General features: G+C 43.9%; 6 protein-coding genes across 6 annotated transcripts; 4 read left to right on the plus strand and 2 right to left on the minus strand.

Moving 5' to 3' along the window:
* Positions 1 to 262: 262 nt before the first annotated feature.
* On the minus strand, positions 263 to 1964 carry V865_008160 (uncharacterized protein; the record flags this gene model as incomplete). The annotated part of the gene is made up of 4 exons (XM_066231897.1): positions 263 to 553; positions 702 to 1023; positions 1148 to 1612; positions 1693 to 1964. 4 exons carry the CDS (start codon positions 1962 to 1964, stop codon positions 263 to 265), a joined length of 1350 nt encoding a protein of 449 aa, XP_066087994.1.
* A 938-nt stretch (positions 1965 to 2902) lies between these two features.
* On the plus strand, positions 2903 to 4901 carry V865_008161 (uncharacterized protein; the record flags this gene model as incomplete). The annotated part of the gene is made up of 8 exons (XM_066231898.1): positions 2903 to 2986; positions 3335 to 3855; positions 3930 to 4026; positions 4121 to 4323; positions 4382 to 4530; positions 4605 to 4676; positions 4742 to 4824; positions 4884 to 4901. The coding sequence occupies 8 exons, from the start codon at positions 2903 to 2905 to the stop codon at positions 4899 to 4901; spliced, it is 1227 nt and encodes a 408-aa protein (XP_066087995.1).
* A 788-nt stretch (positions 4902 to 5689) lies between these two features.
* On the plus strand, positions 5690 to 7816 carry V865_008162 (uncharacterized protein; the record flags this gene model as incomplete). Its single annotated transcript, XM_066231899.1, has 8 exons — positions 5690 to 6022; positions 6101 to 6147; positions 6217 to 6635; positions 6714 to 6787; positions 6873 to 6964; positions 7055 to 7096; positions 7152 to 7470; positions 7550 to 7816. The coding sequence occupies 8 exons, from the start codon at positions 5690 to 5692 to the stop codon at positions 7814 to 7816; spliced, it is 1593 nt and encodes a 530-aa protein (XP_066087996.1).
* A 294-nt stretch (positions 7817 to 8110) lies between these two features.
* V865_008163 (uncharacterized protein) lies at positions 8111 to 10119 on the plus strand (the record flags this gene model as incomplete). Its single annotated transcript, XM_066231900.1, has 5 exons — positions 8111 to 8306; positions 8381 to 8656; positions 8751 to 8850; positions 8990 to 9154; positions 9240 to 10119. 5 exons carry the CDS (start codon positions 8111 to 8113, stop codon positions 10117 to 10119), a joined length of 1617 nt encoding a protein of 538 aa, XP_066087997.1.
* A 254-nt stretch (positions 10120 to 10373) lies between these two features.
* On the minus strand, positions 10374 to 12475 carry V865_008164 (uncharacterized protein; the record flags this gene model as incomplete). The annotated part of the gene is made up of 6 exons (XM_066231901.1): positions 10374 to 10769; positions 10869 to 11375; positions 11557 to 11820; positions 11919 to 12014; positions 12091 to 12269; positions 12367 to 12475. The coding sequence occupies 6 exons, from the start codon at positions 12473 to 12475 to the stop codon at positions 10374 to 10376; spliced, it is 1551 nt and encodes a 516-aa protein (XP_066087998.1).
* A 380-nt stretch (positions 12476 to 12855) lies between these two features.
* V865_008165 (uncharacterized protein) lies at positions 12856 to 14365 on the plus strand (the record flags this gene model as incomplete). The annotated part of the gene is made up of 4 exons (XM_066231902.1): positions 12856 to 13149; positions 13293 to 13792; positions 13954 to 14184; positions 14257 to 14365. The coding sequence occupies 4 exons, from the start codon at positions 12856 to 12858 to the stop codon at positions 14363 to 14365; spliced, it is 1134 nt and encodes a 377-aa protein (XP_066087999.1).
* Positions 14366 to 14535: the final 170 nt, after the last annotated feature.

The raw sequence follows: 14535 nt of genomic DNA on the forward strand, positions 1-14535 counted from the left end.
GCTGTAACTCAAAGGATACTTGGAGTGCTTGGGGCATCTATGGAGCCGAACGGAGAAAAAGGTATGATGCACGATGACATCGCAGATCTGCATTCACTAACATGGTAATTAACGGTATCCCGATGTACAGTAGCTGTGTTGGAGTGAAGAGAAGTAGTTGCAGTAGCAACAATCTTCTACTTTGTATCAAGGAGAAGTGGCAGGTTTATCAAACGTATTCCAAGTATAGCATTTCTAAGATGATATGAAGTTGGAAATTGTATCACTGCACTTTTACTTTCGGTGACGATACACTCCCGTTCCCATTCCCTTTCCGGTACCCATACCCATCCAAGATCTCACCGATGATCCAAATACTGACTCCGAACAGACCCAATCCCGCCGCCCAGACCCATAAAAACACCTGTCCAGCCAAGAACTCTAACTGATATGCCATAGATAACCATATCGCTTGACCTATCACCCAAAGAGCTATCAAGGTGATGGTTTTGGTTCGGGTCATGTGGAGTTGAGGGATGATCAGTGGTAGAAAAGGGATAAACCACATGAAATACTATAATAGGGTGTTAGCTTATGATATGAGTAAACGTGAAACCTCATGACTGTTTCAGCGTCCAGAGGAAAGATAAGGAAGGGATACGAATGGGTAATCTACACTATACTGACAATACCAGAATATATGAAAAAGACTGCTTACTCACCTGGGAGGTACATACTTTATTAAACACCACAAAGACAGTAGTCTGAACGAACATTGTAAACTCAATGGAAGTCACTGTCCCCAAGGCCAATCCACTGAACAGAACCAGTGTATTCTGAGGTAAGAACGAGGTTAAAGGGTGTCTAAGTATCTTTTGTACGGCATCGATCCCAGGAAGTGTCGTTGTCATGGACGTTGGGGTTTTGCTGGTCGAAGAGAATAAAGATAGGTAGATAGGGTAGAAGTAAGGTGAGAAGTTATGTCGGTGGTCTAATCTTGTGAGGTGATATAGGTATGTGTGGTGAAGGAATGGTCCACCCCAGCTATCGATATATTATAGATAAGATCAGTCAAGTATATATCAACGGAAGAGCAGTCTTAGGCCTAATCAGAGTGTAGACAACGGAGCTGATAGTGATAGAGTGGAGAGTAGAAACATCAACTCACATTGACCATAAAAACCCATTAACCACCAAAACAGTCAAAGCACATACGATCCCAAATTCCCATACCCTCTTTCCGAACCATCCATATCTTCGGATAACAGCTAAATAACCCCAAATGGCCGGAACGTAGATAACAGGATAGATCTTCCAACTAACAGCAATTCCTAACCATATTGCACCCCTCTTTATATTCCCATTCTTAAGGTGAAACAAGGTGAGAATCACAAACAGACAAATGAGCGATTCGGGTGATCCCCTCGTATTGATATTCAGAATGAAAGGGTTTAATGTCCATACACCGTGAATTAACCAGAACGACCCTTCTTCACTCAAGTTTATGAGTAGATGCGATATTGCCAAAGAAGCTAGAACCAAAATTGATTTGCCTAGTAAGGGATGAATGAGGGTAGGTGAGATTAAGAGAGGGAGAAGAGGGGTATATCGAAAGGTGGATCGTTCGTACGGACTACAAGAAATCAGCATGATACATACATGTCTATAAAGCCCAGTAATGGATGTGGTATAGCAAGGAGATATCCTACTCACTCTCCTATCCTCAAGCCCAGCTGCCTCACCACCCATCCGGCCGCTATATTACCTTCTCCCTCGTTAGGACTAAAGATCAATCTCGTCCCATCACTGATGACTCGCCAATCCACATCGGTATATTTCAACCCACCATATCGCTCAGGATGCGAATCCACATGTTGGGCGTAGATCAGTAAGCCTAGCTGAATGATCGCCGAGAGCAGTATTACGAGTGAATGAGAGGTGGAACTCCACCGCTGGGACGATGAGATATTCTTGACAGGGGTCATGATGAGGCAACCCCATCATACAATCTGTATCCTTTTGGTTGTCTTGTGTTGTTAACATGACTTGGTCTTCGCTTGGATGAAAACACCCAAAGTCAAAGTGGAACTGTGGAGACTCCATCTGTTCCCCCTCTTCCTGGTGTGTGATGCCACTTTCGGTAATATCCACAGCACCAACTTTTAGTGTACCCCTTGATTGCATTGACGCGTTTCATGTGATCGGACCCTTTCTATGGTGGGTGTGGATGGTCCGTGCGTGACTTTCTTTTACAGATCGAGTGCCAAGCAAAACGAAGGTGTTTTATGTAAATAAGCAAATTATGCAACTACCCTTGCCCTTGTTCTTGTCGATGATGGATGATGGATGTTTGCATCACCTTGGCAACCACAACACAACAGGGCAGGAGCGAGGTGTTTCATCAACAACAGACGTCATAACAATCAAGGATTCAAGGAAAGAGAGACTTACCTGGCTAAAAAAATGTGACTGATGAAATCGAGAACAACCTCACTGTGATTGTGATTCAACGCTAAGCTCGGACCCAGACATGCCTCATACCTTCGCACAAACTCCCGCTTCATCACGAGGTCCTTTTTCTTGTTGAGTTTGACTGATCCCCACTCTTTCTCCTAACTGTTCACTCTATACTTTACGATTCACATTTCTTTTTTATATTTCTTCCTTCTTCATCAATCTATATATCTTACCTGGTCCTTCTTCCACTTTCCCTTTCCTACCACTCTACGTTCATTACTCCTTACGAGCACAACTACGACCCAATCTCTCAACGTAAAGACGATTCTCAAGCTGACCGACTCGGATCACCTGGAATTAACAACGATATAAACAGTAACGCCCACAAACATCATCCCATCTTAAGTCGTTTTGATAACGACTATTCTCTCTTTCTCTCTGAAACGATCACTCTCGACGAATCAAGATGACTGCTCTACTCTCTTTGGTCAACCTGTTGCCTACTTTAGCTTTGCTCAGTGCAGCTTTGACTGGTGTCGAACAAGTCCCTGTGAGTTCGTTCGCCCGTGGCCTCACAAACACGTTTCTTCCTCCTCATTCGTCCTTTTTCCATCATGATCAATCACCTTCTGTATCAATCCGTAACATGCATCGAACACGACTTTCCCCCAATCCCACAGGGTCCTCCATGCTGTTTAACACATCCCACCTGCACTCTACTGTGCGGAATCAATCAACGAGATGTTGTGCCAAGACAATGCCCAATGCACCTTTAACCAAACATCTCTAATATCCCCCTTACCTAATCATCCATCTATCCCTCTATCCGTTACATTTCTCTTGGCACCTCACAACAAACCAGCATTACTGACTTCATTTGACCTTTTTCTCGTGGCAGACCGCTCTCGCCCATGGGCCCGGTGCACGATCACCCAAGGACATCTACCATCGACATCTCGCCTCGAGACAACAGTTGGTCGACAACCTCGCCAAGAAGGCTACTTCACCCAATAAGAAAGGGTTGATCAGACGACAAGCGGACGGATCGAAATGTCGAGTCAGAGGTGAATCTTACACTGCCCCAGCTGCCGCTACCACCTCTGCTGCCGCTGCCGCTACCAGTGCAGCTGCAGTTCCAACCAATAACGCCGCCGATCAAGACACTTCCGCTCCTGCTTCTTCTGCTGCCCCTTCAGCCGCTGAAACTTCTGCCGCCGCCCCTGCTGCTTCCGCCGCTTCAGCAGGCTCATCAGGAGGATCCAAGAACGCAGGCTCGAAGTTGGGTATCGCCTGGCCTAATGGTGATTGGGAACAACCCGGTGACCCAAACTATGTCGGTAACTATATCGGTAACAAGGCTTCATGGTATTACACTTGGTCACCTTTCGCTGTCGGTGGTGCTGACAATGAAGGTCTTGAGTGAGTGATCTCTTTTATGTAAGGCTACTGACGCTTTTTTTCGTAATGCTGACTTTACATGTCTCACCTCTCAGATACGTTCCTATGCTTTGGGGTCCTGGACATGTCAGTGATTGGTATGCGCAACAACCCAACTGGCCTGGAACAGTCAGGAATGCCTTGTTCTTCAATGTGAGTGATTGTACACCTTTTGAGCGGGAAAACTTTTTGATCTTTCCGTTCACAAATCTGTGCAAATGCTGAACATGTCTCGTCCTTCACTTAGGAACCCAACCAAAAAGGTCAATGTGACGTTTCCGCTCAAGATGCTGTCCAATACTGGATGAACGACTTCTTACCTCTCCGAGCCAAGGGTATCAGACTTGGTCAAGCTGCTCCTACGAATGCTCCGGATGGGTTAGTCTGGATCCAAGATTTCATCAAGGCTTGTACCGGAGCTGGTAACTCCCAAGCTGACTGTTCGGCCGAGTGAGTACACCTTTTATACTTGTCTTGAGCTTGTTGACTGATTTTCTTATCGGTCCAGCTTCTACCCCATCCACTACTACGATACCAACGTCCAACGATTCCAAGAATATGTCACCAACTACCACAATGCCGTTGGAGCCAATCTCTGGGTTACCGAGTACGCCTGTCAAGATTATAATGGAGGAGCTCAATGCTCTGATCAAGATAGTGAGTATCCCTCAAACGATTTCAATCGACAGACCGCATCGAGAAGCTAACGAATCAAATAATGCACTAAATAGCTTGGAACTTCCACACCACTATGGCTGGATGGTTCGAACAACAATCGTACATTGAACGATTCTCTCCCTTCGGTGAGTGACCCAGAAGCTTTTCCCAAAGGCATCGTAAGCTGACATCTTTGGTTTGTGGTGTCTAGGTGTGATGAAAGATATGCAAGGTGTCAACCAAGCTAACGCCTTGATGAACCCTGATGGAAGTATCACTTCTCTCGGTGGTTGGGTGAGTGTTTTTTAATTACAATCGTTGTCGACATCAGCTAATCCAACTTTTGTGATCAGTACATCACCACGGCCTAAACGCCATGATACCGAGACTGGAGGATACATACGTTGAGCCCATCGATGCGAATTGTGAGGTCATCGATAGTATTCTTTAAACATGAAACGGATTAATGAAAGAATTTGCAAACGGATGAACGAAAACTACAAAAACCATAATGTTCTTTATAAAACCTCAATTATGTTGATACCCCCTTCCCACATTTCCCACTTTATTTATTCTTCCACTCTATACCGTTATGCTTGCTTGATGCTAGGGATGATGATGATAATGATTGAATTGACTTGAAGTCGACATGTTCTGTCCTGTTGATGTGATTTACTTTTACATGTACATGAATCGGACGTACATCTTGTTTTGTCTTTGTCTTTGTCACCAAAGATGCTTTCCTGGACATCACTGCGTTGTAATTAACCAACTGCGTTTTGCTAAGTATCCGGCCCGGCTGTTTGCGATGATCGTAAGAGTGGAGGGAGGTGGGTGGAGGTGAACTCGAAACTCGATAAAAGTTAACGTTAAATCTCAGTCTCTCTTGTTATCTCGTCATGTATCAAGTTATTTATAATCATCTCCAATTGTCGAATTGTATATCTGTACATATAACATAGGATTTTCACTCGAACGTTGTGAATATTGACATTGTCCAACCTCCTTCTGTCTTTGTTCGTTTCGGACCTCTGTTCTGTCAAGCCTGACCTAGCCTTCGATCGACTCGTCTATGGCGTAACACGCTGGTAATCATCTTAGGACCGATAATCAACTAGATATCTTTTATTGTGTATAATATCCTATAATCTTGTGAATAATGGCTGTACATACAGAGCCAGCGAACTCCGACTCGCAATCTACCGTAGTCGATGTCGATAGATCAAGCTCAATGGTAAATCCCAGCGCCGATCCCGAGTCGGCTTCGGCTTCGGCTTCAGCTTTACCACTACCCCTGCCCCAGCCTCAGACCCAACCCAACACCGAAGGGGAGGAACAGGAGAATGTTAATGTGGAAGTGGAAACGAAAATACGGAAAAGGGATTATGGTTTCTTACCTATACCGAAGAATCGGAGACATGATCCCCATAAGAAAGTGGATGAGGAATTTGGTTTTACTTGGAAAATGAACTTGGTCTTTGCTTTTGCTGCTGTAGGTCACCTCTCGTATTCTGTATCCATTAGCTTGATATAGTATCATCGCTGATGCTAATTGATTGATCTGGTGTAGACTGTATCAGTTATGAATCTGTACTATATCCAACCTATGTTGGTAGCGTAAGTCCACCCTTATTCACTCCCAAGTTCTTTTACTATACTAAATTGATACTGCGTGATGGATCTTAGCATCGCATCCGACTTCTCCGTTTCTCACTCTCGTATATCCTCCATCCCCACTCTCGTCCAAGGAGGCTACGGTACAGGTATAATATTCATTTCCCCTCTTGGCGATTTGGTCCGTCGTAGACAACTAGTCTTATTGTTAATATTGCTCACTACGATATTGTCGATTGGTTTGGCTTTGGCACCATCCGTAGCGGTCTTGGAAGGAATATCATTCGTCGTTGGAATGTTGACCGTTACACCTCAGATATGTATCCCGTGGACAGCGGATCTCGCTCCTGCCAATAAGAGAGCGACCGCAATGAGTATCACCCTTTCGGGGCTGATATTCGGTTTGGTACTGGGACGAGTATTAGGTGGGATATTGAGTAGGTTCGGAAGTTGGAGGGATACTTATTGGTTAGCTGTAGGATTACAAGGATGTAAGTGTCATGATCATCTCTATATGGTCTGGGTATATTTTCGCTGATGATCTGGTACTTGGTACTGTACATATATAGGCATGACTGTTATACTGTATTTCACTTTACCTGATACACCTGATAAGAAAATTGGTTTATCATATTTCGGCGTGGTAAGTTGACGAATAAGCTCAAAATCAAAAATCAAATCGCTCTGCTTTACCTCTAGCTGATCTACTGGTTCCTCTTCAAAACTAGCTCTGGTCGATGGCCAAATTCTTCACGATGTATCCCACCCTCGTTCAAGCATGTTTAGTCTCGCTCTTTTCTAGTGCTGTCTTTGCTGGATTGTGAGTGCTGAAATTCCCATGGTTTTTTTTTTCTGGGCCCTGTGCATCATTTATAAGTGACTGACCGAGTCATATTATCGTACTATATAGCTGGACATCACTCACCTTTGTGCTTAACAACTCCCCCTATCAGTGAGTAAACCCTCTCTTTGATCCTTGACGTTGGAAGATACTAATCCCATCACAGCTACAACTCATTCGAAATCGGTTTGTTCGGCCTCCTAGGACTGATCGGAGCTATCCTCGCTCCTCAATGGGGTAGGCTGGTGGACCGCACGCATCCTTACCTAGGTCAGATATCTGGTATATCCATCAATATGATATCGATGATTGTTGCCCTCGTAGGCGCAGATAAGAATATATCGGCAGTGTGCATAGCGATTGTAGGGTACGATATGGGACAACAATTGGCTCAGGTATCGTCATCTTATAGAATCGCAGGATTGGATCCGAAAGCTAGAGCGAGGTTGAATGGTTGTAGTTTATTGGCTGTTTTTGCTGGTCAGGTGAGTACCTCTTCGGATCATTGCATGGGGTTTTCGAGTACAACGGTTGTACTGACCATGTCGACTTGGTGTTGGGTAGACATCCGGAACAGCGATCCTAACTCATATATACAATACACACGGCTGGAAACCTACTGGCGGTACGGCCGTTGCATTCATCGGCGCTGCCTTGGTAGTTTTATTCGTTAGAGGTCCTCATGAAATAGGTTGGATAGGATGGCATGGTGGTGGTCAGATATTGAAAAAGGAGAAAATAACCGATTTAAGTCCTGAGGCCATCACGGAGAAATTGAGAGTGAAAAAGAAAGAGAAAGAGAAAGAGAAAGGAGATGGACAACAAGTGTAATTGCCTTAGTCATATAACAAAAGGAAGGATACGATGTGTGGTGTTGTAATGGTAGTACTTGTTATAGATCACCATAGAGTAATAGTAATACGGAATAGATCTTGTCCGTAAACATAGTGTGTGTGTGTGTGCTACTTCATCACTGACTGAGTCGATAACACGAGGTTGATTCTGACATATACTAATCATAAAATACCAATTCATTCCTCTATACAAATTCATTCTCTTACCAACATTTATACTGTACTTGCACTTGCACCTTCTGATATTCAACCTCGTACTCACCTCCGCAAGATGTCACCAGCATATTTCCAAGCTTTAATTTACAGCGACGATCTCCTTTCTCTACCTCAGAGACTCATCTATACACTATCGAAGCAGCAGAATGTCGATGCCCTGATTCCAATGGCCATCAGAGCTATGGTGGTAGGAGTGTTGTTCGCCGTAGTGAGGAGGGTGATAAAGTATACTACAGCGAGGATAACTCAAAGTGAGCAAAGCCTCCTACAGACCTATGCATACATGTTCGACATTGATACTGATTCTCGAGGTGGTGATGAATAGTATTATACCCAACAACATACATAGCATACACCGATCCATCATACTCATGGATAACCTCATGGATCGCACAAGACGTATACGCACAATCGCAAATACATGATTTCCAATTATCTACTATCGATTCGAAATCATTAAAGAAAAAGAATAAATCAACGTTGATATCTTCTCAGTCTCCTGGACCTTCAGGTGAGAATGGAAGTGGTGGGGGGAGAGTTGGGATCCATAATTCAAGTTGGGAGAAGAGGGAGGTTATAGGTCATGTTTTACCTACTTATCGTAAGTGTTCTGCGTCTTCCACTGAGGATCAAGTTTATTTGGGTCAAGTAAGGATGGGACGAGGTAGGCTAACGAAGCCTGGACAATTATGTAGATCCTCCAATTAGGATCAGACATAATGGGAACTACCTTTGGGTTACAAGGAGAATCAATGGATTCGCAGGTTCGAGGTCGATTGAACATTTGAGAATACAGTGAGTGAAGGTATTCCATTTCACTCTCTATGACACGCATATTCAACAGTTTTCACAATACTGTCATACGAGTTATCGTCACAGGTATAGAGTATCCCGATTTAAGCTGATATCAATAATCTTTGTTTGCATTGCACAGAACAATCGCCTTTCGTCCCAAACCGCAAACAGCCATAGCAGGAGGAGGAGGAGGAGGAGGAGGGGGTAAACATGACTTGGCACCTTCTACCGTTACGATGTCGGGACTGTTGAATGCCATTGATGGTGTGTCGAGTCAAGAAGGTTGTGTGTTAGTAGCTACTACGTGAGTCAAGTTCAATTTCAAGGCAACAGTAGATCAGTGTGAATGGCGATGGGACTTGATGCTGATTTTGTGTTATGCGATTTAGTAATCACCCAAACCGACTTGATCCTGCGTTATCTCGAGCAGGAAGGTTCGACGTCAAATTGGAATTTGGATATGCTATACCTTTACAGGCCAGAGAACTGTATTTGCATTTTTACCCTTTGGAAGATTTCCAAGATTCTTCTTCTCTGACCTCTTCGCAAGCTAGATCCAAAGATGAAGATGAGAAAACTACCAAGATCCAAAACACAGAAAAGGTTGAAGCTGATAAGGAGGACGAGGATGTAAGGCTTTTTATCGAAGATCAACAAGAACTTGAAAATCTGGCGGATAAATTCGTTAAGAATGTATTTGATGATTACCATGTTCAAGATCAGCAGCTCGAGATTGGAGCATCCGACAAGATGGATGGTCATAACGGTGATGAGAAGGCAACATCGACCTTGTCAGAAAGCGACAAGAGCGGAAACCCAAAGACTTCGACTTTGATATCAATGGCATCTCTTCAATCGTACTTACTTCAATATAAAGAAGATCCAATTTCAGCTTGTGATAACCAAAATATCAGGAAGTGGTTGGATAATGAGAAAGCTGTAAAAGCAAATGAAAGTGGTAAGTCCAACCTTAGGGGCTTGCAGGGGGGAGGAAAGCAAGATGAAGATTTTGAACTTAAACTTGAAGATTCTTTAACAGCCAGAATGAAACGAAAGTCGAAAGGTCATACAAAATCGAATAAAACCAAGTCCAAGTCTATTCAAGAGGAAAGAAAGAAGAAGAAAAACGATGAGGATGAGAGAGGGGATATCGCTGAGAAGGTTAAGGTTGATCCAGGTCAAGGTAATGATGATAAGGTAGATATCGTTGAAGCCAAAGATGAACATAACGTTCGTAGTGGAATCAAGTCGGGATGCGATTCCAATTAACATGTATATATTCGTTGTTAATTCGGAAATGAATCGTATATCCTAACGTACATGACTGTTTCATGTATAATAACCTGTAATCAGAATCAGAGTAAACCAGGAATGCGTCATTGACAACATAATATATATCCAGATATATATATATATATATTCATTGTTCCATAATCAGAGCGAGCAAATTCATGTAAAGCATATATCAATAATCTTTATATCGTACATCTACAACGACATTTCCCTTGTCCCATCATTTGAGCTCACCTCCTACCAGCAGGTCTAGGTCTAGCGAACCCCCCACCTGCAGCACCAGGCGAATTGACTCTAGGACCAAACGCATCAAATGCCCTTCTTATATTATCTTTACTATCCCCTTCTTCGCCATTATCCAAAGGTGTCGAAGATCCACTAGCAGGTAAGGGAATCGAGCTGGCCGATCGAGCAGGTACGTTTAGGGGTCGAGGTCGGCCGAATGCACCTCCGATTGGAGCTCCGAAGGGCGCAGCGCTTGAAGTTGGATTACCGAAAGTACGTGAAGAGGTGGTGGTAGGTGTAGGAAGGGAAGATGAGTGAATGGGTTTGGAAATTGACGAAGATGAAGGGATGGATTGTTTCAAGTGGGATTCTGTCAAGTCTGTTGGATCGGACGTTTCGATCTATAAATTGAATTAGAGATATTCAGCCACAGTCCAGTCCAAAAAAGTACATTTTCACCTTTCCAACCGATAGTTGAATTTTCAACAAGTATGACTCACCTTTCCCACAATCTCCACGCCAGCTTTATCACTCGCATCCTGTTGCACGCTCCTAACGCTTGTGGAGTAGATCATCCTGAATTTAACAGGTGAAGAAGAAGGACAACAGTAGATGAAGATGACTTTTCCTTTTTCCTCAACTGCTGCGTCTTCTTCCTTTTCCTTCGCTTCTGGCTCTGTCACTGTTTTTTCTTCTTCTGCTTCTTGAGATTGGTCTGATTCAACTTCACCATCAACCGGTTTGTCATTCTCGTTATCAACCGGAACGTTCGACACTGGAACAACCCTTACACCACCTTGAGTAGCTTGGAATGTATTTCGCTGTTCGGCCATCTTACTTGGGGTTGAAGTTGCGGGTGCTTTGGCAGGTTTGGGTGAAGGTGGAGTAGGGTAAGAGTAAAATATGAAGGAGGGTGATTTATTGGGTATCTTGGAAGATAGCTCGGATGGGGTCGAGGACTCAGATTTGACGAGGGAGATAGAACCAGGTGAAGAGGATGGGATTTCCTAGGCGAGAGCAAGTAAGAGGTCAGCTCTATCATCCGAAATCGGCATAGGCATAGGATAATGATATATATAAAATTGCAGAGAAGATTACAGAGAATGGACATCCCTCAGGAAGAGAGTGAATTTTTGTTTTGCGCTAGGTCAAGAAAGTACGAATCTATCATAATCGACTCCCACTCACCAGAACAACCACCCAACCATCATCAGACCTCTTGCCAACCTTCTCCAAAGCCTCCTGGACGCCATCTCCCCAAGCCAATTTCCCCCCTAATCCAACGACGACTTTCCTCCTCCTAGCTTCTGTTTCCGGGTCGAGCGCAGCTCGCTTAGCCTCGGCGGCTTCAGCTTCTCGTACTTCCGCCAAGGCAGCTTCGGACGCCGAGAGAGGAGGAGGCGAGGCGAGGTGGTTCAGGTGGGCTGTAAGTGCTGAAGCAGTGAGATCTTTCTAAAAACATTAACAAGCGATATACCGTATCAGCGGAAGTGTATCTCTTTGGATATTTTATTATTTGACTAAGAAGTAATAGCTCGTCGTTCACTTACTATGGAAGTAGCGAACCAATCGTGTTTGAAGTTATTTGCGCCGAGCGATTTCAATAGACCTGATCGAGAGGACGCTTGAAGCATCTTGGCTCTGACCTATTCACCATAACAAGGAGGAAATCATCAGCTATCACCACGTCATGAATATGAAAGTAGATGATCGTATACTTACCCCCGCATCATCGGGAACAAAAGTGATCATCATCCATTCGTACTTTCCTGCATTTTTCGTATCTAACCTATAAGCGAAACTTGCTGGTGTCTTCGTTGAAGGAAGAGTATCAGGTAGTAAGGCGATATCATCTTTGTACGTTGATTTTGGTTGGACAGTGGTAAGGTGTTTGAATGATTCTGATTGGGACCACAAAATCCGATTTCAGTGTCAGTCCCAATAAGAACATGAGAGCTGTGGACGTATAAAGTCGCTTCAACTCGTACTCGTACTCACCCCCTTCGATGGTAAATACCAAAGCTCGGACGTCACCTGCACCGTTCAAGGCGGTTGAGAATGCCGATGAGAGCGATTGAGGTACTTTGATACCTGACGGAGCTGACATGGTGCTACTGTCTACTGTACTATATATTGGTGGGTATGTCTGCTCTGCATATGCTTTGACGTGATGTAGTTGGGATATCGATGATGATGACACGCCAAGTGAGTGAGTGATTGAGTGTGTGGGTGTACTCGCTATACTCGGTTGTCAGGCACGGGTTACGGGGTGTGTGTTGCTATGCCATGCGGGTATGCGGTTGATCTCGGACTGACAGTGGTTGGTATGACGTCGGATCACAACCAACGATACGAGTATAAAGATTTTCATATCTCAACTTCCAACTACGAGTATAAGAATACATTTCCTGTGATACATACATACCAATATTACCCTCTCTGTTCAGCGATACCACAAACAAAACCAAAGCCACGAAAAAACAAATAATGGCACCCAACGCTCCTTCACACATCCTGATAATAGGAGGAGGGATATGTGGAGTCTCGACCGCCTATTTCCTATCAATCCATCCAGCAAGGTTGGCAACTACCAAAATCACCTTGTTGGAAGGTACCAAGATTGCCGCTGCTGCTTCTGGTTATTCCGGTGGGTTCTTAGCTAAAGATTGGCATGGGAGTGCTACGTCCGACCTCAGCGCCATGAGTTACGATTTACATGAAGAGTTGGCGAAGAAATTCGGGGGGAAAGAGAATTGGGGTTATAGGACGGTTGATACGCTTGTAAGTTTTCTCATATGATATAACATCCCTACTCTAAGATACTTGGGAGTCTTATTTCCATACACACCTGTCTGGTGCCGATATCTAACATTACTTGATCAAGATCAAGAAGATTGTAAGCTGACCATTTTCAATTCTAATAGTCAATCGAAACGGACGCTACTCGAAAATCCAAGAAATCCTCCCCACTTCCATGGTTACCCGAAGGTCTCGTTCATTCAAGTAGATCCCTAGGAAGTCACTCAACCACGGCTCAAGTGCATCCTCGTCAATTTACTGAGTTCTTTACTAAGAAATTCTTAGAAGCGCCTTCAACATCCGTAAAGATCGGCACGGCAACTTCACTTTCGCTCAACCAGGAAACCAGCACGCCAAGATCAGTTGGGTATACCAACGAAAAAGGCGAGAAAGAGGAAATAGATGTAGATGCAGTGGTCATTGCTGCTGGACCCTGGACAGGAAAATTATCAGAACAGCTTTTGGGTAATAAAGTAGGAAGTAAATTGAGTGTACAGGGACATAGAGCTCATTCGATCGTTTTGAAAACGAAAGAACAACTTTCAGCAACGTGCTTGTTCACTAGTATGACGTTGAAAGATGGGAGTGCGGCTGAACCGGAGGTATATGCTAGACCGGATGGTGAGTTCATCTAAATTTATAATGATAATGCAGTTGAACTGATGATACTCGTTCGCTATAAAAGGGACAACATACATGTGAGATTCTCAATACACTTTATTCTATTGCTCATCCTACCGTCCTCGTTGATTGTATACCTACTGAGACTCTATCTCCATTCAACAGCTGCGGTGCAGGCGACGATGAACCCCTTCCACCAACAGCCTCTAAAGTCTCACCATCCCCCTCGGCAATCGCGAAATTGCATAAACAGTCTCAAGCGCTATCCGATGTATTTACACCGGAACAGAACGTGGAAGTCGTAGCTGAGCAGGCGTGTTATTTACCTATTGCCGATAGGGGAAGACCATTGGTTGGGAAAGTAAGAGGAGTGGACGGTGTATGGGTTGGATCTGGGTAAGTCACCCCATCCACTATATTAGGTAGGAGTCTATCGCTGACTATTTTGTTATTATTGGGATGGTCTAGTCTATCATGCTGGGGTATAACTCAAGGTCCAGGAACAGGAAAAGTCCTAGCTGAATTGATACTGGAAGGTAAAGCGAAATCTGCAGATATCTCAAAACTTGCTCCTTGAGGGTGGGTGAGAGAAGAGAAAAAACTTCACTTTAGTTAAGTATGATGATCATGGTTTTTTTGATGATATTTCCTATGTTCATGTATCCTTCTTTTTGTATCTTATAGTAATGCATCTCATCTCATGTACATGCGTGTATGGCGAATCGTGAATTATCTATTTCTGCAATC

Source organism: Kwoniella europaea, chromosome 3 (genome assembly GCF_036810445.1).
Source record: "Kwoniella europaea PYCC6329 chromosome 3, complete sequence".
Classification (NCBI taxonomy): domain Eukaryota; kingdom Fungi; phylum Basidiomycota; class Tremellomycetes; order Tremellales; family Cryptococcaceae; genus Kwoniella; species Kwoniella europaea.